This window comes from Diadema antillarum, unplaced genomic scaffold (genome assembly GCF_040938485.1).
Source record: "Diadema antillarum isolate AM-2024a unplaced genomic scaffold, OU_Dant_1.0 seq00001146_RagTag, whole genome shotgun sequence".
Lineage (NCBI taxonomy): Eukaryota > Metazoa > Echinodermata > Echinoidea > Diadematoida > Diadematidae > Diadema > Diadema antillarum.
This window is the reverse complement of record NW_027271958.1, coordinates 353,841-379,031: the sequence shown is the minus strand read 5'-3', so window position 1 is coordinate 379,031 and position 25,191 is coordinate 353,841. Positions and strand designations below refer to the sequence as shown.

Sequence of the window (25,191 nt, the reverse complement as noted above, 5' to 3'; positions counted from 1 at the left end):
GTGCACTCGTGTGGAGTGCGCATGCTCAGAAGAAACCTCTCGTGCACTGCATACTCGCTAAACAACTCCGCGGAATGCGTTATTCCTATAATCATTCACTGCCAATCACCAATAAAACTCAAAAAGATGGTCTCAGGCGCCCTTTTAGTTTTGAGAACATGTCCAAACTCTGTTTTTATGCTGCTTCATTGTTCTAAATCAAAATCAACTGTTATTGTATGACCAAGCGTTGTGGGACCAGACGCGTATTGTAAGTGCGTCTGTAATGAAAATGACGCACCAAGGATTTCTCACGCTATTTTTAGAAATTAGAGTAGAAAAAGTTCTATGTTGTCTATATATGAGGAGTCTATATCAAGTCTTTGAGGTAAAGAAGGGTGCATATTCTATGTGAAATGGGTAAACGTTTAAGTTTTCACAACCCCCCCCCCCCATCATATCTAACGTTAGATTTTAGAATAGATTCTTTCATAAATTACATGACAACACTCACAGTGTCAACACCACGCAGTAGTGGGTCTAACATAGAGAGATGTAAATCAATTGGCTAGTGATCTTGGATTCTTGCATTTGTCAGACTGATGTTTATCTCTGTCTGATTTTCATGTAAAATAGAATTTAGTAGATACGTAGACCGTCTAACGTTAGACAGTAAATTTAAACGTCAGAGTCTATTAAACGTTAGAATCTACATTTAAAGTTTACCTGCAAGTGATGTTCTTGCGCCAATCAAAGTGTGAGTGTGTCGGCATGTCGACCTGCATGAAACTACCAGCGGCAGCCATGATGAAACGCACCTCAGAATTATCTTCTGCGATGCCGGGAAGGGGATCGACAATGGGTGAAACTATTTTTTTTCGATGAATCTGTTTGAGGACGACGACACCACCCAGACAGCAGGAGGACTGTGTAGTTTTGTGTGAAGATTGGTCTCACTTCAGCTTCTTCTAGCTACACAAGTCGTCGTCTGTCCCAGTGAGTCAGTACGTGTACGTTCGCCTCATAGCTCTGAATTGTGTAGTCAATCCATTGCCCCATCGCATCATAACGAAGTGTACGTGTTTCTGCTGCTGTCTGCCCTAAATGTTATTGTCAATTTTGCAGATCGATACAACGTAATACGCTTGATCGATCATGAACAGCTGCGCAGGGGTGTGCGCGCGCGCTAGAATGCGGGCATGATTGGGCGCGGCCTGCGTGTATCCTTTGACCTTGCTTTTTGCTATAAGGGGGGGGGGGGGGGGGGGGCTGGGGAGGGATAACCCCCTGACGATGGCCATGGCCGGGTCATGACAAGCAAAACAACAACAAAAAGACGTTCTGGACGTTTAGCTGAGCCTGAGACTGAGTGCTGGGAGCACACAGTGTGGATCTGAATACAATCATATTATGGCGTTTTCTTTTACGATTACTAGTATCACATTTTCACTTGACAGCCGAAGGAGGAGGGGGAACTCCTACTCCCCCCCCCCCACCCTCCCGTAGATCCGCCACTGGGTACTGTACTTTCCATGGTGGGCAAGGAACTATTTGAGGCATCCTCTGAGAAACGAAGATTAATTTGTGTAGCTGCTTTAACGAAGTAGGCCCCTACTTACAAGTGCTCAACAACAATGCTCAAGTATACAAATTTAGCAGCCTTATTCCTACGAGCTTCTTTCACGAGATCATTGAAAACAACCCTCACAAAGATATACACTGTACTAAGTAGTCATCGTAAGCTAATGTGCCGAGGCAAATTGCGCCAACATGCTGAAGAATGCGCTTATTGATGAACTTGTACACATGCAGGTGCACTGCGGAAGTTTGAAATTCTTAGCATTTTTGCTCCTGAAGATGTCAGATGGGTACCGGCAAATGATCAAGATTGATCGGAAAGCTTCTATACTCTACTGGCCCATCGTTAGATAATAATGAAGAATTTGTATTTTACTAACAAGGGGGAAATTCCTCCATAGTGGCGATGCAAGTCCAATCACGGCAATGCAAAGACCCAGATTTTAGTGATAAAATCACAAAGTTTAGATCATCTTAGATAGCCCGAATACCTCCGAGCGCACTCGACCACAATGATCACCTCGAAAGGTACATATACACCCACACAAGTCATACACTTAACATGTTTCAAATAATTATTTTGATTTTTAATGAGATGTAGCGCCACTAACTGACATAAGATACGATATATAATTATAGGCCCTAGATACAATGATATACGAATGCCCACATCTGTCACATTTAACATGTGATGTTTACAAAGCGTTTGATGACTCGATCAATCCACCTCGCCTCTTACTGTTGTCCTATTGGTAACCCGAACGATGTTACATAACCTCATGGTCTCGTTGAATCGAGATGGAAGTCACGTTTTCCAATATCAGACACTAATTCACACTATAATAACACCAAGATCAAGTGAACCATTTTATACTTGAAAATCAGGAGCGTCGAACCGTTTTCAGGAAGGGGGAGGGGAGGGGAGGGGAGGGGAGGGGGAAGGGGAGGGGGCAAAAATTGGATGATTTTCGCGAGAGGGAGAGCACCTATACTGACTCTAGCGGTGACGCGAGAGGAAGGGTATCCCTCCACTCCCCCCCCCCCCCGTACACACACACACACACACACACACACACACTCAAAGGAAATTTCTTGCATGCATGGACACTTTGGGCGAACTATCAATGTTTGGAAACTTTCTTTATTCAAAATAATTGGGGAAATTGTGAAGAGCATCATTAATAAATGATTCTTGCATGCGCCACCTCTTAAAGGAGAACTTCAGATGATTTTCAGACCTTTACTTTTTGAACATCTATAGGCCCTAAACTGGTTATTACATGGGCACAGAGCTTCAGAATTTATTGTCATTGGGCATTGGGATAAGGAACAAGAATACTTAATTAAAAATATAACAATAAATTCACAATGAACAAGGATGATGACGTGCAGCTTCACCATAAGAATGCACGAGTGGGGGCTCGAGGAAGCAGAACAAAAGAAGAAAGCATGCATTCTACACAGGATGGGTGACAGCGGCATTGTAATGCGATGGAATCACATAGTTGCTATTATACATTTCTGAAATTCATGTGAGCCTCAGGCTACTCATAAATTCTTACGGTGAGCCCCCACTCATGCATTCTTGTGGTGAAGCTGCTCTTTAACACCGATCAAGCTTCAATAGAGGACCACAACCACATTACAGGTGTAGAAAATGTATTGTGATGGTGTTAAAAAGTGTTCACCTGGCACTTCGTGGTGTTAATTAATTTTGACACCGTGGCTGGTGATATTTTTGACACTGGGCTAGAGTTAATTCAATAATGACACCGCATGGTGTTGATTTGATATTGGTGGTGTTAATTTCAATGGTATCACACCCGTCCAGCTTCAATAGGAGACCCCACCAACTGGTGTTACTGTGGTGTAAATGTGTTTACACATTTTTTTTTTCAAAAATCAAGTGCTTTATCGGAAAATTCTTTATCGTCTTGTTGAAGTTCAAAATCAACAAGAAGTGCAGTAACTAAGAAACTATTAAAAGAAATAGTTTTATATTTTAAAATGACACCCGGAGGTGTCAATCTAACACCATGAATGAGCACCGGAAATTTAACACCAACTCGGTGTTTCATATTTAACACCGGAATTTTTGCAGTGAAGGATCGCAATCAATTCCGCAAAATTTAATCTGAACATGGAGCTGTCGATTTATGTGTACTATCCATGATGTGAATTTAATTGTGAAAACACCCTTGCGTGCTTTCACTGGCGTTTATACAAGTCTATGATGGAGGAGGACGGAAGGGGTGATTTTTGAGGGAGCTTTTGCATATTTAGAATGGAAATTGAAATAACGATCTGGGGTGCACACGTTTGAATATTTGTAAATGTTTCAATCAAAAGCGTGCTAAATTACCTCTCTTGTTCCCTCTCACTGCGCCTTCACTCTGTGAAAGTCAGTCGGAAGTGCACAGAAGGGGGGGGGGGAGGTATATGGAAGGGTATTCTCCTCCCACTTCAGACTGGTTTCACATTTTTAGAAAATCTGGTGCTTTCTTTCGGTGGAAGTAAATGGAAAGTTGTGAAGCAGATGATAATTAATACCTATATAGACTGGTTTACCTATCTGCTCACAATTGCCTCTTTTTTGTTTAGCTTATATTAGTTTTGTTTCGTTTTTACTTATACAAATTATTGTGTCGCATGCATAGCTGAATTCATATTTTTATAAGGTCTTCAAATAAGCAGGTTGTTATACACCGGAGTAAGACACCTGCCTCTTTGTATGATACAGCAATTTGAATTATTATAGTTATTGATATGCCATCATAATTATAATTTATTCAAAAAGAGATAAAATATACTTGACGTCTATAATAATGCGCTTGCATTAAAAAGTGGCTTATTTTTGATGAAAGCGACGATGTTTGGTTCTACGCTGATGCAAATTCTTCTACTATCACCAAGAAATAGACTTTATTATACTACAAGCTTATAAGACTCAAAAGTGGCTGTATAATCATGGGCGTCACCAGGGGGGGGGGGGGTGCGTTGGGTGCGAACGCACCCCCCTTCAGATCCTTAAAAAAAAAAAAAAAAAAAAAAAAAATCAGTCTGCGACCGACCTCAACGCCGGACGCTAAATAATTATTCTTTTCTATTTAAAAAAATATATATATTTTGCACCAGGGACACACACACACACACACACACACACACACACAAAATCGTCGGCAAAAACAATTCGCACCCCTGGTTCTGGCAGCACTGATTTTATACATATTCTACAGTGTTTACTATTTATCGACCGTACTGTACATCCGTACGATACGGAGCACTTATACACGCTTGCATGTACGTATGCTACTTACAAGTATGTAGGGTCTATGTACGTTACTTCTGACCAATCCATATTGCCAGCCCAAGAGCAAGCCTTAGCCTCATTAAAAAAAGAAAAAAAAACATGGAGGGGCAAGCATATTTTAGTTTTGCCCCCCCCCCCCCCATAATTGATAATTCCCGAAATGAGAAGATTTTCTTGCTTTTGAAAGAAAACAAATGTTGCCCCCATAAAAATATTGGAAGGCAAGCGCACCATTTGCCCCACCCCACATAATCATAATTCCCGCGATGAAAAGATTTTCTTGCTTTTTGTTAGAATTCAAGAAATCTGTCCAATTATTTCACCCAAAAGCAGTGGCGTAACTACGGAGGGGGGGGGGGGGGGTGCGCCCCCTCCCAATCCGCTGGTAAAAAAAAAAAAAAAAAAGATTTACCGAAATAGTAGTTCAAGTGTTAGTAAACTGCTTTTGAATGAAAGGGTGATCCAGAAATAAGATATTTTTCTATGATTTCTTTTAACCATAATTAAATAGGTATATAGTGTGAAACATTGTTCAAAAAGCCCGGACCCGACAAAAGATTGTGATTCCTGGTTGGCATTCTGCATATAAGCAGGATGTGCGCAGTGTACTCAGTACATCCGAACGAAGAGTCGCTACAATGTTGCGCAATGTGATATAGAATGTACACCTTGTTACCTTACGCTTCGTTTATCATTGATTTTGCAGTGTTGCTTTACATACTATAGTCTATATGAAAATGTCTTGCATTGCCAATAAAAAGACTTGACATGGGCTAATTCCTAACTTTTCCATATATACAATACACACACACAAACAAACACGCACAATTAGTTTAGGGGATGCTCTAAAGTGCAGATTTTGGACATCCTTTCCCCGCTTGGTCACTTCGACGCCACCTCGCTGGTCATACCTCCCCCAGTCATGAATATAAACCCTCACCCTTGACTACCAGTGGCGGATCCAGGGGGAGGGGCGCACCGGCGTCCCCCCCCCCCTTTAATTTCCAAAGCGAAAAAAAAAAAATATATAGCTGCAAACGGCAGTTTTTGGACAGTAAAATGTCAAAATTTTCAAGCTCGCTCGCTCCTCTCGCTTGCATTTAGTCGTAATGCCATTCTCCCTGAAGTTGCCGCCAGTAATTGCCGGCTGTTGCGCCTGGTGCGCCCCCCCCCCTTAATTTCCAAAGCGAAAAAATATAGCTACAAACGGCAGTTTGGGGACTGTAAAATGTCAAAATTTTCAAGCTCGCTCGCTCCGTTCGCTCGCATTTAATCTTTATGCCATTCTTCTGATGTTGCTGCCAGTAATTGCCTGCAGTTGCGCCCGGTGCGCCCTCCCCCCCCCCCTTAATTTCCAAAGCGAAAAAATATGGCTAAGAACGGCAGTTTTTGGACTGTAAAATGTAAAATTTTCAAGCTCGCTCTCTTCGCTCGCTCGCATTTAATTGCTATGCCATTCACCTGATGTTGCTGCCAGTAATTGCCAGCAGTTGCGCCCGGTGCGCCCCCCCCCCCCCCTTAATTTCCAAAGCGAAAAAATATGGCTTCAAACGGCAGTTTTTGGACTGTAAAATGTCAAAATTTTCAAGCTCGCTCGCTCGCTCGCTCGCATTTAATTGTTATGCAATTCTCCTGATGTTGCTGCCAGTAATTACCGGCAGTTGCGCCCGTTGCGCCCCCCCCCCACCCCTCCTTTATTTCCAAAGCGAAAAAATAATGGCTCCAAATGGCAGTTTTTGGACTGTAAAATGTCAAAATTTTCAAGCTGCCAGTAATTTGTCGTTTCACACCGTCATTCCATAATCCATTTATAGGGGGTACAACCCCCTCCGGCACTTCCACACCCTCCCCCCACCCTTGCTCGCTCCCTCGCATACTACCCCCCCCCCCCCCCCCCCAGATGAAATCCTAGCTACGCCGGTGCCCTTTCCCCGGTTGGTTTCCCTCAAAAAACAGTAAAAGTCTAGGGATTGAGAGCTTCCTATATTCCAAATGTCTGTCCAAAAAATCTCGTAAACATTTAGTGTCAAAACGCACCCCCCTTGAAAAAAAGCTGGTGACGCCCCTGATAATTTCGGTACTTAGAAGGGGAAAGACGTTCTTCGATCCGTAAATTTGAATCATATTTGAATAAGAAAATAAAAACATCAAAACCCATGTTGTCCATGCAGAAGTTTTGTTATCTTGCGAGTTTCTCGAAGCCACTCTCCATCAAGCTTATTGCGTTATTGATTTTTGAATTGGTATATAAAGCGAACGATATTGAGAGGAGTTGAATCAAATCAATTTGAATCACGAAAATAAACAAATGTGATAAGAGACAGCCAAACAGAATTCAAAATACCGATTCGTGAAAATTGATAGAGATACATGTGGATATATTGTGAGATCAAAATCAGACATGAAATTGTTCGGTACAGAGATAATGGTTCTCACATTCAAATCGATATAATAAAGATGCATAGTCAGCGTGAGATGAAATTGTCATTACTCTCAATTCTCTGAATGGTTTGGGAACAAAATTAATATCAATTAAAACAAAAGTAGTGTTGGGTGGAAAACAATGTCAACAACTACAGGCATCCCCCTACATACCATTCAAAGATAAAAATCAAAATTATCAGCATTTTTATGATACAAGAGGCGGAGCTCTCCGCGCCCAGCGCGCGAACACCACGTAAACCATACCACCGTACGAATTGTGTACACGCGTACACCGCGAACACATTCTCCGCTTTATATATTTTACAAATTTATCTTATTTTGGCACACCGACCGAAGCGTCAGGGCATACCCACCGCCTGTGTCTGGTCATTCTCCGCACTTTGAGAGGTAACGGTGTAATTTATGAAATATCAGGATTGAACAGTGACATTGTGATATTAGTGATCACCTACCCTTGGGTTGTTGAAAGATTTTGCAATTATGGTGGTGTTTGTATCGATGGAATTTTGGTAACGTTAGATTCTACCGGACGCCGTCGACGTCTACGTCTGTACAGCGACGGGGCCGTATGGCTGTACTGGGTATGGCTATGCAAGTACGACATAGCAGGTGCAGGGAGGTGGGATTCCCCAGCCCCCATAGTAGTCTCACGTCTAAACTGTACTATGTTTACTATGTCGGGTGATTGTTGTTAGAACCCGCCCATCCGTTTGTCGAAATGAGTTGAGGGCTTGGCCTCCTTGGATGGCACTGGCCACTAGCTATGCCGAAATGGGCGGGTCAAATAGCGCGTTAAGGTTGACAAGGGCAACAGATGAGTAAAGTTATGAGAAGGGTAATTTGCCAAAGCTGCTAGGACACGTTTTCACTCGGTATCACTATCAATGATGACACGCAATATTAACCCCGGCGCTGGGCGCTGTTTAATACATTACAAGTTTGGGTCGCTAGCTGGTGTGGTTAAATGACACCCAACTTCCTTGACTAGGGCCTAGCTAGCTAAGCCCTACTCGCTACCGATGAAATCGAAATTAGTTGGATATATGTGAAAACCGACAAGTGACACTGTAACGTTAATCATGGTAATATAACTAATGCGAACGCTCGGTTAGGTCTGGGTCTATCTAGCCCCGGGGCGCTCCTTAACCCGTTGAGGACGGTTTGACTTTGCTACAACACGCATTTCCCATAGACACCTGCCCGAGTATACTCGGGACTCGTCCTCAACGGGTTAATTGTAGGGTTGGACCTACTACTCATCGACCGCCTAATGTTTATTTGCTTGATAAGAATATTTAACACTGAAATTCACTTGAAAAACTTGACCTACGTGATTGAGAAAATCCAGCTCTATCAAATGCCGTTGTCCCCTTTTCGATTCGAAGTTTCAGTGCAAAAATATCGCCGATGAACTTGCGTGGCCTCGTTTCAGCTCCCCGCTGTAAATCGCGTTATTAGGATCGACCGCTGTTTTTGCATTGACAATGCACGCAAACCGAGTTGTATTGAACACTGTCTTGTACGAAGCTTTTTAGAAGCCTTTTAGAAACTTCCATAGACATTACATTGTGCTGTCATTACGATTCGGTGAAAATATTCATTTGAAATTTTGTCCTTGATTAAAACCATTAATGAACAGTGAATTATGGCTTTTTCCCACACCATCCTCTACATTCAAAGCCAATCCATTTTTATGTGCTTTGCGCGCAGAGAAGTGCGTACTATGTGTTCAGTGCGCCAATTATACACGGTCGGTTTAAAAGAAGGTGGTCGATATGTACTGTAGTAGGGCTACCATACACATATGTATGCTAATGTGTAGTGTTGGGGCTGGTCGCAGTTTGTTATTGACAAATATGAGGCTCAAATTTTGTATTTTACACGTATGGCAGCGTAAATGTCTAACTTGTTCACATGATAAAATCTTGTGATAAATCAACATTTTCTTCTAAATCTGAGCCGACTTGGGTGAAATGTGAATTTCTTAGCTTATGGTACTAAATCTAAGCATTTTTACATTTTTGTGTTACATGTTTTGCGATTTCAGTCTATACAACACTCTGTGAGACTAGTCTGCAAAGTCCCGCGTGTATTGAATGTCATTAGTACGCAAAAAAAGGTGCGCATCCAGAATTACCGTGCTGTCCAGTACCGGTATATGCCATCCATACCTGTGATATGTAACTGTGTGAAGGAGCGCCCTGGAGTTACAGTATGTCTATTCTAACTGCGACCAGCCCAAACGTGAAGCATCACAGTTATAATTGTGTACAAAGAGCGCTCCGGGCTTAATTTTAGGTCTATTCAAAATGTACCATTATTGTATTACCAGACACCAGGGTGCATGTAATTCTGGACTCTAGTCTTCATATATCTCTGCAACTCATTTGCCATTCTTTCTCTCTGACTTTGTCATTTGCTTGCTTATGCGAACGACTACGGTATGTGGTATGGATATGGTAGGTGAATCGTGGGTAGTGATTTTCAGTGCCAATCTCATCACTCAAAACAAACGCACCTTCAGACATTATCATGCAACACATGATGGGACATATCCCAATCATCGTAGTGGACCGTAACTTTTAAGTCAGTTTGTGAGACAAAGAGCGTGTTTCTACTGAGCGACGAAAATTCGAGGTGATGCCAGCCGATGTGTGGTGATACCGGCCGATGCCGGCCGATACCTGCCGATGCGTGGTAACACCTCAAATTTTTCCTCAGTAGAAACAGATCGGGTAGTGGCCGATGCCGGGTGATGCGAGGTGCTCCGTCGTCCACCTATTGAGGTGGTCGATGCGTGGTGACGCGAAGGACGATTCTCAGTAGAAACACACCGGGTAGCGAAATTCGTGGTGTATCGGACGTCTAGAATTTCTCCCCGCGCTTTTCAATCGGTTCATCGCACACACTCCTTCGACACATGTGTACAAAATACGTGTGTACACACAGCGACCGTGTTCGCATCATGCTTTGTTTGTACCAACTCGCTTGTGTACGTGTTATAGGCCCTATAAGTTACCTTACATTATGTATTGTGGCATTCATCGTCTATTGTTCGCGTGATTAACAGCCTAACTTATTACATTACTAAGCCCTCATCACTTACTTTGATTTTACACTGCGTTATTTTATTTTATATTGTCTCGAATCGCGAGAGTACCACATTCATTAGTATATCGCAGCCTTGAAAAAATCTCAACTGGACCCTCGATCTCCAAAGATTTCTCATCAGTCAGTGGCAGGATACCAGTATGTTAGTTCGGGGTATATTGGATGGGAAGACGAAGAGAAATGGCTTATCAAAAAATAGCCGACGCAATAGCAAAGCAGGCAGGGTTCGGATCGTATTAACGCGTGACCCAATCTGTGACTTAAAAATACCTTGACTTCCGGAATCGCCGCATTTGCACGTCACCTTTGCATCACCTCATATTTTAACGCTCAGTAGAAACAGCTCGAGTGGTCGTAAAATACGAGGTGCTGCGCTGGACAAAATTCGTGGCGATGCCAGGGATGTGAGCTGCTCTCAGTAGAAACACGCTCAATGTCAATGACTGGTGCCGTGCTGGCACTGAGTGCTCAGCAGTGGTTATTCATGCATTGGCAGTATTCAACAAGTTGCAATATCAATCCTATTGTGGTCAATATCAATCAATTCAATTCAATTTCAATTCAATTCAATTTATTGATAATCATAAAGGTAGAAATATTTTTTTTTGTATAAATTTGGTAATAATGTGTAAACCCCTAGCATGATTATACTTTAAAGTGCTGTATGTGAGCACATATCTTATACAATGTAGTGTCTAAAGTCAAGACTATACAAGATCATTATGTATGCAGATGAGATGGATAATGTATACTGACCCAAACAACAAGCAGGTCAGTCTAGCACACGGCACACACATGCAGACGATTATGAAACGTGAATGAAACGTTCGGCAAGATGGTTGAAAGCAGTACAAAATAAACAAACATGAACCTGGATAAATAGTGCTCAATTTGTCATTTATTTGGACTGGATCCTGTCAGACATATTGTTCGGTGAGTGGGCAATACGGGTACCGGTACTTCATCTCATTTATCTAGCCAAATCGATTATCTGGACGCCTGCCGGTCCCGATGGGGTCCTACTGTCACATAGTACTACAGGTCCTGGCAGGTGATTCCACAGTTTTATGGCTCTTGGGTAAAATGAATACCTATGAGAATCAATGGTGGATTTAGGAACTGTGTATTTGAGTTCATGATTGTGCCTTCCGATGTACTTTAATAGCTGGGATGATATCAGGTGGAAAGAGCATGTCCACCTGTCCAGGGGATGCTGGATTTTGTAAAAAAGTACATATTGGGCAAGAAGGTGGCGAGAATGACGGCTGTCCCAGGAATTTAAAGGACTATTTCACCTTCATATATGTGGATTGAGTGAATGCCACAATATTAGTGGAACACATCAGTGAAAGTTTGAGGAAAATCAGACAATCCGTTCAAGAGTTATGAATTTTTAAAGTATCTGCATAGTCACTGCGGGATGAGAAGCCCATTACAGTGTATGATGTCATATGTGTACAGTGATATAAAGAAACTAAAAAGAGAATTTCACAAAACTTCACTTTTTGAATAAAGTGCACATTTCTTTGACTTGTTACCGACATATTATGTTGAGGGTAATATTATTCCCCCTGCCTTCTGAAAGAGAGAAGTCAAGTGTTCTTTTGTTATGCGAGAAAAGTGGAATATGTTGAATTTTCTTTATTCTTGCTTTATATAGTTGTACACATGTGACATCACTATAGCTATAGTAGTCTTCTCTTTTACCTGTGAGTGAGCAGAAATTTCAAGAATTCATAACTTTTGAATAGATTGTCCGATTTTCCTCAAACTCTCATTGATGTGTTCTACTAATATTGCTGCATTCACTCAACCCAAATGTCTATGAAGGTGAACTTGTCCTTTTAATTTTTTTTCTTTAATGTAAGCATTGTTACAAACCTTGTATGACCTCAACGGACACAAGGCCATCAATACCCCTTGTGCAGACGATTAAACGTCATTATCAAAATAAAACAAAAAAAGTATAATAGATACACATTTATCAGAATTCAACTTTCACTCTCAGTTCATGGGTCTTTCCCTACAGCATGAAAAATGTTAAAGTTTGTTAATTGGTAGACTTTACTAGTGTATAAGTGTAATATTTTATACTATAGTGGTATATATGTAATATGGAATTAGATTACCGGTACATTGAAAGAAGGCCCATTATAGTTTTTAGGACCACGAATATTTTTCTTATTGGGAAAGTTAATGAAATTTTTGATTTTGTATGAAACGAAATCGAAAAAAAAAGAGAAAAAGTGCAGAACATCGACCGATCATTAGCTCATCTGGAGTATGAAAGTTCCATAAAATAATGTTCGATATATGAATATATATATTTATAGAATTGATATAAATGTTATAACGTTTGTTAATGTTAAATATTATTGTTGATACTGGCGCATTAATCTCATGAATGTTATTTGTATTGTATGTTCTTGGAATTGTTATTTGTAATTTTCAATGTATGCCTGGAATTATCTAAAGGGATTTACAATTGACCTGGTTATGTATTTCATTTTCTTGAATTAAGAAATGATTCAATCAAAAATACTAGGACTCTAGAGGGTGGTAGATCATGCATTTCCAGAACAGACTCTTTTTTTTTTTTATATTTGAAGTATATTATGATTGGGACTTTATTCTTAAAGCATAGTCACCATTCACTGGATGAATGAATGACTTCATGAAGGAGTAATACTTAGATATTTTGTGGCATTGCGCCCTCTGTTGAATTTATGTTACCTTGAGCTGTGTGTGTGACTGTCATAACAACTCCTTGAACTGTAACTGTAAATCTCAACCTTCGTCAACCCGGGGCCCACATTGGCTCCTACATATTTTTTTTAATTTTTATTTTTTAGGCTTAGTTACTAGAACTATTATTACCTTCACCAAGAAAATCGGCATTGGTTTGTCCATTTGTAAATTTATAGAACAACTCAAAAATTTGTGAATGGATTTGATGAAACTTGCAGAAAAAGTCAATAATTAATGACAAATGGAACAGATGATTGAATGTTGGTGTGATATGAGAATTTTTATGGATTTTTAAAGGATTTTTTAACCTATGGTACATATAAAGGTCATTGAACTCTGGCATGGGTAAGGTACAGTTCAGTGCGCTTTAGGAGAGTGCTTGAACGCACCCCGTGTAGTTTGAAAGAAGATCATGGGTACTTAAACCACTCTTTGTATTAACTATACATAGTCCAGTCGCTGTAATAACGTGACAGGCTTTTTACAGTGACTGGGCTGTGTATAGTTATCTTTGTATTCAGTAGCCAGGTTGACGTATGCTTGATATCCTAATTCTGTGAGGCTCAAACAAATGGCTCGTTTGGCTATCCGCACAGTGCATTTGTGTATTTATATTTCTTCTTTTTTTATACAAAAATATTCTTTCACAATGGACAGACTTTGAAAGAAACCACAGATTTGATGTGAAGGTGAAACTGATCACTACCGGTAATTGCTTACTCACAATTCTAGTATTTTTTTTTACCACATCTTTTGGGGTGAGCTTATTCTCTGTATTTTTGTTTTGTTTTGCATGGTTTTGTTTTTCTCCAGATCTTCAGTTTTGAATGTGACTTAAGGAGCTGAGCTTGTTCTAAAGTGGATGCCATCACATGTCCTGTAGCCAAACATGATCCCGATCTTCATCAAGCGCCTTGCTATCCTGGATGTGGGAGCGAAGGTTCTCACCATACTGCTTCTGGTGGTTCAGGCAGTTCTCCTCAACATCTTCTTCATCAAATTTGACAGTAATGCAGGAAAATATGCATGGTTTGTTGGAGATGGGATTGTTCTCATCATATGGATTGCAGGCCTTGTGCTTGTCAGCAGGACTGGAAACCCCAAACAAAAGACCGACACAGTCGAAGAGACCGGAGCACGGAAGTGGCTCACATTCTGTATGGGCGAGGTACAGTATGCCTACTTTTCCTGGATATTGTACAGCATAGTTGTGACAGCCAAAATCTGGTACATGTTTGGAGACTTTGCAGAAAATCTGTCCACCTTAGGATATTACAATATGACCACAAGAACAATTGGCGGAATACTCAAGTTTGAAGACAGCATCCTCTACTCCTCAACATCCATGAAAGTTATCCTGTCCATTTCTGGCCCGTTGTTTCTGCTGCTGGCGTACTCACACCACGATGAGGTCCACAATTCCAAGTACAAGCTTCTGATGGAGAAGTTGGGCACCACAGCCAGCATGGATATACTTGATTGTCTCATGCTCCTTGCCTTGCTCTTCATTGATGACACCCTGTTGGTCCTCCCCTACTCCTTGGATCATGCCATCAAATTCTTCACATGCTGCTGCTTTGCTCTGCCAACACTCCCACTCTTTATTCTCAGACTCCTTGGGAAGAGGAAGGCTGAGGAGAACAACTTCAAGGTGATTCTGGCAATTAACTCTGGGCTGTATCTCGTAATTGTTAATGTTCCACTTCTCATTATCAGATGCTTTTTATGGTTCAGACATGATGTCGACATCTCGACATTTGTCACCAAAAATGTGATGTCCCTTGTTAGATGTGGCTTGGATGTGTACAATGAAGTGAGACAGTGGCTGAAAACAAAACAGGGGGCTGTTCCTGCTGAGCCAAGTGACCTTGCAGACCAGGACATTGAATTAAAAGACCAACCGGCCCGTGTCTAAATTGTGAAAACTTGTCCCCAACTCTTTGGCAAAAGTGTTTGTAAGGTAACTAGTGTGGTTTGTCGTTGTGAGCATTGTTTTATGTAGCACTGTCAAAAATAATACCCTCCCCCTCCCCCAATAAAAAAAATTAGACTAAAAACTATAAATTAGAACAACAGCATGAATACATGATGAGATATTCACCAGACCTGCCAGAAATTATTCCCAGGGGTATTGGAAATGATGTCCTTTGTTATCATAATTGTTGGTAACCTCACTAAATATCTATATCTAAGTAACATAATTAAAGTGACAAAAAGAAGAATGAAAGAACGAAGAAGAAAAGGTGCAGGTCTATCAATGCAGATTTATGCACGATGTACTGAATACACGTACCATGATTGTATGAATGCTATCTGCTTCAGTGCAAAAGTTGCTGCAGTGTTGGTGGAGGGGAAGAATGTTCATGTTTTTGAGTACTGCTGCACATTCTTCATTATATTACTTAGTATTGTGAAATGTTATTGATATCCTTTATAATTATGGCTGTTAAATATGGTACATGTACTTGTATTATATGGGTTACTATTGACTGTTGCTGGTACCGTATTGCAGTTGTCATGTCATGAAATAATTAACCTAAATATTAATGTCACATGTTTGGTACATGCATATATGACTGCATCTTTGGGATTCTTTTATAAATATTTTGTTACAGTTTCTGTACTCGGGGAAAAAAATTGCAGTGTAACATTGATTATCTTGGGGTAGTACAAAGTATATTTTATAATGCCTGTGTTCATCTGTTTGTCATTTAGTAGTGCATGTATACCTGATTGTCCCGTTCATTGCCGTAGTTAGAGTTTGTGCATACGTTACATTTCATTCACACTGAAACTCACTGTAATTCTATAAAATCCTACACAGGAAAACTGCTGTAAGATTCCGTTGGAACTGTAAGTCCAGTGATTGACACCAGAAATTTGTACATGTATATTGTTGTCAAATGCAAATGATGTGGAATAGTTGTGCGCTATTAGGAAGGGGCTTGCACTTTGCCACCCTGCATGTACATCTAGACAAAGCATGTACGTGTGCGGGGGACTATGATGATACTAAAGCACGTATTCCAGTATAGATTCAAGATTTTCAAGAAAAACTGCCCGGTTTTTACCTCAGTTTGCTTGGTTGTGGTAACCCTGCAAAGTTTCAAGCGTACTGAACACAGTGAGTCATGTGCGTACATTTTTGTTCAGTGCACTTCTAGCAATTTTACAAGGTGTGGCAGATTTTGAAAAATAAATTGTAGGGCCCCTGGCAACGTGCAGGCTCCTCACTATACTCAGAATGGATTGATGTATTGTTGTGTTTAAACATTAAATTACGAGTAATGCATGTCATTTGTGTTTAATGTGTTATACTGCATCATAATGCTACATTTCCAATTCAGTGTTGTATTGATTTTTGAACTGTTTTGATGGGACAATTCATGTTCATCCTTATCTTCCCATCTGCAGTATTGACTTAACTGTTACTATTCAAGCTTAACCAAGTGAAGTACAAAATAGAAACTTGTTTTGTTTTATTCAGGTACAGTGTACGTAACTATGACAGTCTAGACTTGTATTGCAATGATTCGTGTATGATTTAAAAAAATCTTAAAGTACTGTAAATCTGCATTGAAAAGGAGAAACTCATTGTAACAAACAATGTAACAAGCACTGATATGCTGATATATCTACATTTCTGAGGACATTTTGTATAGTCAAAAATATAGTCCTAACTTTTCTCTATACACTGTAGTAAATGGCAATGCATTAAGCTAGTCTTATAACAAGATAATGCTGCAACAAAATAACTGCTTTGTAAGTGAAAAAGTCCCAATGTCTACAAGTCCTTAGAAGATTTTCCCTCAGCCACATTGGTGTTGGTGACATTATGCTGCTGTAGTGCAGTAGCGTATAGAGTTCATGCACTGAGGCAACACACATCCACACAACACACCCACCTTCAAACATGATGACGCAAATTACAGTTGTTTTAATGAGGATCTCTGCATGTCTGAAAAGTCAGAAATTCATGAAATAACCACGCAGATTAGATGAAGTATCAATTCAGTGAATATATGCATACATTCATGTACACGAATACATGAAATCAGTGTGTACAGTCGTATGTATTTTCAATTGAATTTAAAGAGGTTTTTTATGCCTCCGCCACGAAGTGGTGCCAGAGGCATTACGTATGTTTTCGGGTTGTCCGTCCATCCTTCCTTCCATCCATAATGAATTTTGTGGACAGCGTAACTAAAAAACCTTTTGAGGTATCCTAATGAAGCTTGGCATGTATGTGTATTAGGGGGTGAAGTTGTGCCTATCAACTTTTGGGTGCACATACTCAAGGTCAAAGGTCAAAAGGTCAAGGTCAAATGCTTAAAATTTCACTATTTCCCCCATATCTATGCAATGCCCAAAGATATTTTCTTGAAACTTAGTGTATACATGTATTACCCAATTAAGATTCTCTGGTGAAAGTTTGGGGTCATGAGGTCAAAAGGTCAAAGGTCACAAGGTCAAGTAAAATGTTAAAATTTCACTTTTTTCTCTGTATCTTCGAAATTGTTCAAGGTATCTTCATGGAACATAGTATATACAAGCGTATGCATGTACTGACTGGCAGTGGTTATCTAGGGAATCTGGGGTTCATGGGGTCAAAAGTCAGGGGTCAAAGGTCAAGGGCAATACCGGTACTTCAAAATTTTACTATTTTCCCTATATTTATGCAATGCCAGCAGGATTATATAATTTTTTTTTTACTTGATGTATGCATGTATAACCCAACAGAGATTCTCTGGGATTCTTTTTTTTTGCCAAGAAGGTCAAAGGTCAAAAGGTCAAAGATCAAGTGAAAGTGCTGAATGAACTTCTTTCTCCATATCTCGGAAGTGGCTCAAGTTATCTTGAAACTTAGTACATATTTATGTATGTTCTGCCTGACAGTGATTCTCTTACAAATCAAAGTCCAGATGAAAATGATAACAAATTACTGTTCAATACAGAAATTGCACTTTTTCTCCATACCTTGAAAATTACTCAGTGCATAAACTTATGAAAGGGTCAAAGTCAAGTTAAAGTTCTTAAATCCCCAAATACATGTACATGCTCTCCTATTCATCCAATTAAACCTAGGTCAAGGAAGGTGAACATTCAATACATTTGTGACAAACATGTAATTTTAATATTTTGCCAATTTTGTGAAAATGTAATCACACATTGTCCACATGTACAGTGTACTATAGACCTTTTAGGAGAATCATGCATTATGGCGGAAGCATACCAGTCACCATAGCGACATTTCTAGTTGTTTTTTTCTACAGGCTTTGTACTTACTGGCAGTGATTTTGTGAGGTAATGATACTGTATATAGTATACAATACAATGTAACATGTTTGTGCACCTGTGAACACGAGTGTGTTTTGTGCATACATACTGTGTAGTAAAATATTGTCTATACCAAGGACTATAGCATGGTCCCAACCTCATTGATGCATCAAGTTTCTTATGTATCTAATGTGTAAAATGGCATGTATATATGATTTTATTTTATCATCTACATTTTGTATCTCTTCCACAGATAGGGTGGGCTTTTTTTACTGTAGGAGAAATGTGAAGCAACACATCTTTGCATAGTAAAATGTTTTCATTTATCTTTTTTTTTTCATTCATTCAGGAGTTTGTATCTATCATACATGAAGGTGCCTTTTGCCTTTCAAATGTTTCTGATCATGTGTGTACTCATACATTGTAAAGTCATCATGCTTCATTTCATGACTTGGTGTTGTACTGTACATAAGCAACTGTTAACTGTCTTTCTTGTTTTGCTGAGATAACTTTTTTCATTGAAATATTTTCATTCGCAATATGCCATATTTGCTGATATAAGGTCAAAACAAGGGAAAAGTCACAAATGATAAACTGGGCTTTCTTGGCTTCAAGGACATACAAGTTGTACAAATTGTAGTGTTAATCTACATTTGTACATGATCAGTCCAGGTAGGTGCAACACCTCCCTGGTCAGTCTACAAATGTCAGAACTCTATGGAGCTATGACTGACTTGAGAGTTAGGATTGTGGCCATATTTATAAACTGATGTCAAGTTGACTGTATATGTATAGGTTACCCTTTACATTGTACCTCATTCATTGACTGAAGTATTTAGATCTTATTTGATATTAGATTTGTACGGGAAGATATTTATGCAATGTGGTCATTATACTTTCAGGTTGCCGTGATATGTGTTTTATGTGACTGACTGTCGGAGGGGTCTTTGGTTTCGAATCTGCCTTCTTTATACATCATGTGTACAGTCAACATTGCACAAGTTGAAATTGTCTACATTGTAAGCTGAAGTGAACTTACACCTGATGTACATTTGTTTCAATGTACCATGTACGTCAAAAAGTTTTCACTGGTCCCTCTGGATTTTTTTTCTCAGCCTTGAATGAGGTTAGACACCTTTTTAAAGGATGATTTAAAAAAAAAACTGGAAACTGAAAAAATATGCAACTATGTTTTTCAGCTGTCTCCTGTGAAGTTTGAGTCAACAGGGATGTCTGCTGATGTCAGCGGAAGGACATGCTAAATAGGAAACAATGTAAGAAGCCTCTATTGAAGTAACATAACTCGATTAACATGGGTAATTCTTTATGTGCTTCCCTGATTGGTTTTGGCTGTCGTGTGAGTTCACTGTTCTCTGAAGATTGAGTCGTATACTGTATGTTACTTGCTCACCATCTGTTGATGATGCAAGAAAATCTTGGCTGTAATGTACAGAACTGGTGAATACATGTACATGTAATATACAATTGTACATGCATTTTTTCAATTGATACTTTTAGCATGTCTTTCCCTTCCTCCAGTGTAACAGGGTTTTGATGTGCAACATTGATTTTTAAAAATTCTGAAAATATGCTTTTTTATGCCTCCGCCACGAAGTGGTGCCGGAGGCATTATGTTTTCGGGTTGTCCGTCCGTCCGTCCTTCCGTCCGTCCTTCCGTCCGTCCTTCCGTCCGTCCGTAATGAATTTTGTGGACAGGGTAACTATCAAAACCTTTTGAGGTATCCTAATGAAACTTGGCATGTATGTGTATTAGGGGGTGAAGTTGTGCCTATCAACTTTTGGGTGCACATGCTCAAGGTCAAAGGTCAAAAGGTCAAGGTCAAATGCTTAAAATTTCACTATATCCCCCATATCTATGCAATGCCTGAAGATGTTTTCTTGAAACTTAGTGTATACATGTATTACCCAATTGAGATTCTCTGGTAAAAGTTTGGGGTCATGAGGTCAAAAGGTCAAAAGGTCAAGTAAAATGTTAAAATTTCACTTTTTTCTCTCTATCTTCGAAATTGTTCAAGGTATCTTTATGGAATAAAGTATTTATGCATGTACTGACTGGCAGTGGTTATCTGGGGAATTTGGGGTTTGTGGGTCAAAGGTCAGGGGTCAAAGGTCAAGGACAATACTTCAAAATTTCACTATTTCCCCCATATCTATGCAATGCCTGAAGATATTTTCTTGAAACTTAGTGTATACATGTATTACCCAATTGAGATTCTCTGGTAAAAGTTTGGGGTCATGAGGTCAAAATGTCAAAGGTCAAAAGGTCAAGTAAAATGTTAAAATTTCACTTTTTTTCTCTCTATCTTGGAAATTGTTCAAGGTATCTTTATGGAACAAAGTATTTATGCATGTACTGACTGGCAGTGGTTATCTAGGGAATTTGGGGTTTGTGGGTCAAAGGTCAGGGGTCAAAGGTCAAGGGCAATACTTCAAAATCTTACTATTTTCCTTATATTTATGCAATGCCAGTAGGATTATTTTTTTAAAACTTGATGTATGCATGTATAACCCACTAGATATTCTCTGGGATTTTTTTTTTTGCCAAGAAGGCCAAAGGTCAAAAGGTCAAAGATCAAGTGAAAGTGCTGAACTTACTCCTTTCTCCATATCTCAGAAGTGGCTCAAGTTATCTTTAAACTTACTTGATATTTATGTATGTTCTGCCTGACAGTGATTCTCTTATGAATCAAAGGCCAAATGAAAATGATAACAATTTACTGTTCAATACAGAAATTGCACTTTTACTTCATACCTTGAAAATTACTCAAGTGTGTAAACTTATGAAAGGGTCAAAGTCGAAGTTAGAGTTCTTAAATCCCCAAATACATGCTCTCCTATTCATCCAATTAAACATAGGTCAAGGAAGGTGAACATTCGATACATTTGTGACAAACATGTCATTTTAATATTTTACCAATTTTGTGAAAATGTAATCACACATTGTCCACATGTACTATAGACCTATTAGGAGAACCATACATTATGGCGGAGGCATACCAGTCGCCATAGCGACATTTCTAGTTCTTTTCAGTAAAGAATTATGCTGAACGTGTGCAATTTTTCCAATTCTGAGCCAAACTATGCCATCTGCAGTAGAATAACTGCTCTTGTCTGGTGCATCAGTGTACTTTCATAATGGTTTGCAGTGGACGACAGCCCTGCATAGAATGTATTCGTCTACTCAGGCTTCACAAGGAGATAGAAACTTCTCTGAAACACCTACCAATTATTTGATTTAATTGACATCAGCTTGCATAATGTTGACTTTGAGAGATAGTCAGCTTCTGTGCTTGTGGGGATAGTTCCAGATGTCATGATCTTTAGATGAGAAATGTTACAGATGGAAGATACATATATTGCAAGTCACAGTGCTTCTTGCCATAGTTGCATAGCTTACCACTGATAAATGTAGTTAAATTGGTATAATGCTTGTTGGAGGGTATTGAGGTACCATGCCACGAACAAACATGGCTTGCTTGCCAGCTGGGGACATGGGCAAAGTCAAAACTGTCCATACACACTTTGTCACAAATCTTTCGAGTTTTTGGCATTACATGATTCTGTTTACCTTTATTCTTATGTAGAAAAATTGATGATCTGCTCAGTTAAATAATGACAAGGTGCTTTCAACCTAAGCTCCTTAACTTGACTTTAGATTTCATGTCACACTATATTGTCAGTATACTTTCTAGTACATTAAAGAGTCATTGTGTGTTTATAACCAAGAATAAAATGAGCAAAAATCCTGCTTAATTTGAGTATGAGCGTGTCCTTTTAGAGTGCGTATAGTTCTTATAGCAGAGAGCAGAAAAGATTCGTATTGCTAAGCTTTTGTATCTTTGAAATAAACTCAGTTTAACCCCATATGGGTTTAGCTCCATTTCAAACATTTTGATGTAAGTCCATCATCAGACAGAGCAATATAAAATGTTTCCAGTGATACCCAACTTGTTACAAACATGTAACAAGGAATATTCTGGAAGTTATGTATAAGGTATTCCATTTTTTTAATCTTCCTCTTCTTTTTTAAGCAAACTTTTTAAAGGGATTTTGTAGTTTTGGTTGAGACCTAATTTCAGGTTTCTAACAGTTTTTGGTGAGATAATGAGAAACCTCTTATGAAATATGAAAGAGCATGTAATTCTATGAAGAATTCAACGTCTATTTGATGAAAATTGGTTCTGAAATGGCTGAGATATCCAAAACAGAGCGATTCTAATAAAGTGTGGGACGCACATTTTATTACGAACTCTTTGTTTTACTTTGTTTTTGGATGTTTCAGTCATTCCGAATCCAATTTTCATCAAATAAACTTTGAATTCCTCTTAAAATGGTATGCTCTGTACTATATCATTTTTCTTGGTTTCTCGCAAAAAGTTAAAAGCCCAATTCTCATCTCCACCAATACTGTACCATCCCTTTAGAATACATGTATTAAAATAAAATGGAGTTACGTCGTTTTGCGACCAAACTCGTCATAATTTCTATTCTTGCTCCCTATCTGCGTTTTATTGCCTCGTGTCTCCTTTTCGGATGTTCATCGTGCATGGCTGTGCGTGTACGTGATAATGTTGTGTGCATGTGTGTGTGTGTGTGTGTGTGTGTGTGTGTGTTTATTTCTGTGTGTGCTCGTTTATTTGTTAGTCTGTATAAACATGTGTTTGTTTTTGTACTATAGTATGTTTTGCATATGTGTATTTGTATATTTCGGAGGAAATGAGGATGGTATAGAGGATACGATATCAGTATGAAGTCGGGTTTCCATTATTGATTTTATGATATTGGCTTGCGGTTGTTGATGTGAATTGTTGCCTGTGTCCCACTGAAACGTTTTACAAGAGTCGATTTCTCCTCTCACCCACTGCTCTTGCAAGGCTGATCAGGCTGATTACTATCCACAAATTACTTCAATCTTCACGCAACCGATTCAACAACACATATTCCTCTATAATGAAAATACTGTACGTCATTTCGATTGACGGATATCCTGAAGACTGATTTAATCATCCTGTTATCTGAACAATATCTTGCTTTTCTGCTTTCTGACTCTTCTATCCACGTCTGCCAGGATATCCTTAATCCATCGTGTCAAAGGATTGACAATTTTACCTTCGTCTCCCCGTTCCCCATCTCCCGATCTTCACCATCTCTTTTTATCTCATCCTGACTCTCTCTCTCTCTCTCTCCCTCCCTCTCTCTTTGTCCCCGCTCTCGTGATATTGTATCTGCATCGTAACCATCGTAAACTGTCATGGTGTATTACAACCCGCTGTATCTCCCCCCCCCCCCCCCCCCCCCAAAAAAAAAAAAAAGAAAATCTTGCACTTTCTGTCTTTATTTCTATCCGCCATCTCCGGATTTCAGTCAAATTTGTTATCATGAAAATGCCATGCTAATGCAAAATTTAGCGGGATTTGTATTTGGTGCTATGGCGCCCTTATACTTCCCACTAATATACAAGTATGATAAAAAATACAATGCACTATGCTGAGATCAGGTGAATTTTGATCAAATTATAATAGGCTGGGTCTTCAGGTCATTCGAATTTGCCATTAATTGCCAGTGATGGAAGAAGAATGGGGAGTGAAAGAATTTATTCTTTCGGAGCCTCTCAACCCTCGAACCAGAGAGTACGGGTGCTGAATATGAAGCAGATAATGATTATAAACAAAATAGAAGAAACACACACACACACACACACACACACACACACACACAACAAGAACAACAAGAACAACATTAGTTACAGTTTGTTATTCCGAAGGTTAGTTAATCCGAAAATAGAATAAAGATCACAATTCCGAATATTCGTTATTTCGAAGGTTCGTTAATCCAAAAATGAAATAAGGTTCGTTATTCTGAAGTTTTGTTTATCCGAAATTGGAAGAAAGTTCGGTATTCTGAAGGTTCGTGGGTATATACGCACCTCTTTTTTTGTTTTCGGATTAATGAACCTTCAGGATAATGAACTGTATTTCATTTTCGGAATAACGAATCTCCTGGATAATGCCACAAACCCTGTTTCATTTATATTTCAATTTCGGCTTAATGAACATCGAGGTGTAGGGAATTTGTATGTTTTAGAATAACGAACTGTATTTCATTTTCGGATTATTGAACCTCCTATGTAACGAATGCAATGTCATACAGAAACAACAGAAAGTGTTGGGAATACAATGCGCACATACATTATCTCATCAATGATTGCAGTACACTGCATATTCTTCTTTAAAACAACATATCACGTTACAACACAGAGTATAGATATACTGGAAATGATCCTACATCCAGGGCCCTGTTTCATAAAGCTGTTCGTAAAGTTACGAACAACTTATGAGCAACTAGTGATCAGTTTTGATGTGATAAACTTATCAGAATTTCCATAATTCAGCACAAGAACTGATCACCAGTCGCTTTGAAGTTGTTTGTAACTTTACGAACAGTCTTATGATACACCCCCAGGTTGCAACCAATGCACCTGATTTCTTCTACGAGTAATTCAAGTTTATTCAAATGGATTATTCAACATCCTGTGAAATGTGCTATTCACGCCAAACATGGTAAGATCAATCATGTGCTAGATGTCATCATAATTATACTGCGATATAACAAGTTTTGGAAAATTTAAGAGTTGTGTGATGTCGCGTAAACATAACATTATCGTCATTAGTCTCGAAAACGGAATACATAAGATGGGTTATAACGCACTGTTCTCTGTTGTC

The 25,191-nt window shown here is 39.2% G+C and overlaps 2 protein-coding genes across 2 annotated transcripts in view; one reads left to right on the top strand and one right to left on the bottom strand.

Moving 5' to 3' along the window:
- Positions 1–975, bottom strand: part of LOC139744206 (probable E3 ubiquitin-protein ligase makorin-1) — a 28,084-nt gene extending 27,109 nt beyond the window's left edge. Inside the window, exon 1 of the mRNA XM_071654656.1 lies at positions 706–975. Coding sequence (XP_071510757.1) covers positions 706–785 — 80 coding nt within the window. The 5' untranslated portion in view covers positions 786–975. The remainder of the gene's footprint in view (positions 1–705) is intronic.
- Positions 976–7,608: 6,633 nt separating this feature from the next.
- LOC139744196 (uncharacterized) lies at positions 7,609–15,754 on the top strand. The gene is made up of 2 exons (XM_071654645.1): positions 7,609–7,699; positions 13,985–15,754. Exon 2 carries the CDS (start codon positions 14,061–14,063, stop codon positions 15,084–15,086), a length of 1,026 nt encoding a protein of 341 aa, XP_071510746.1. The 5' UTR covers positions 7,609–7,699; positions 13,985–14,060; the 3' UTR covers positions 15,087–15,754.
- Positions 15,755–25,191: the final 9,437 nt, after the last annotated feature.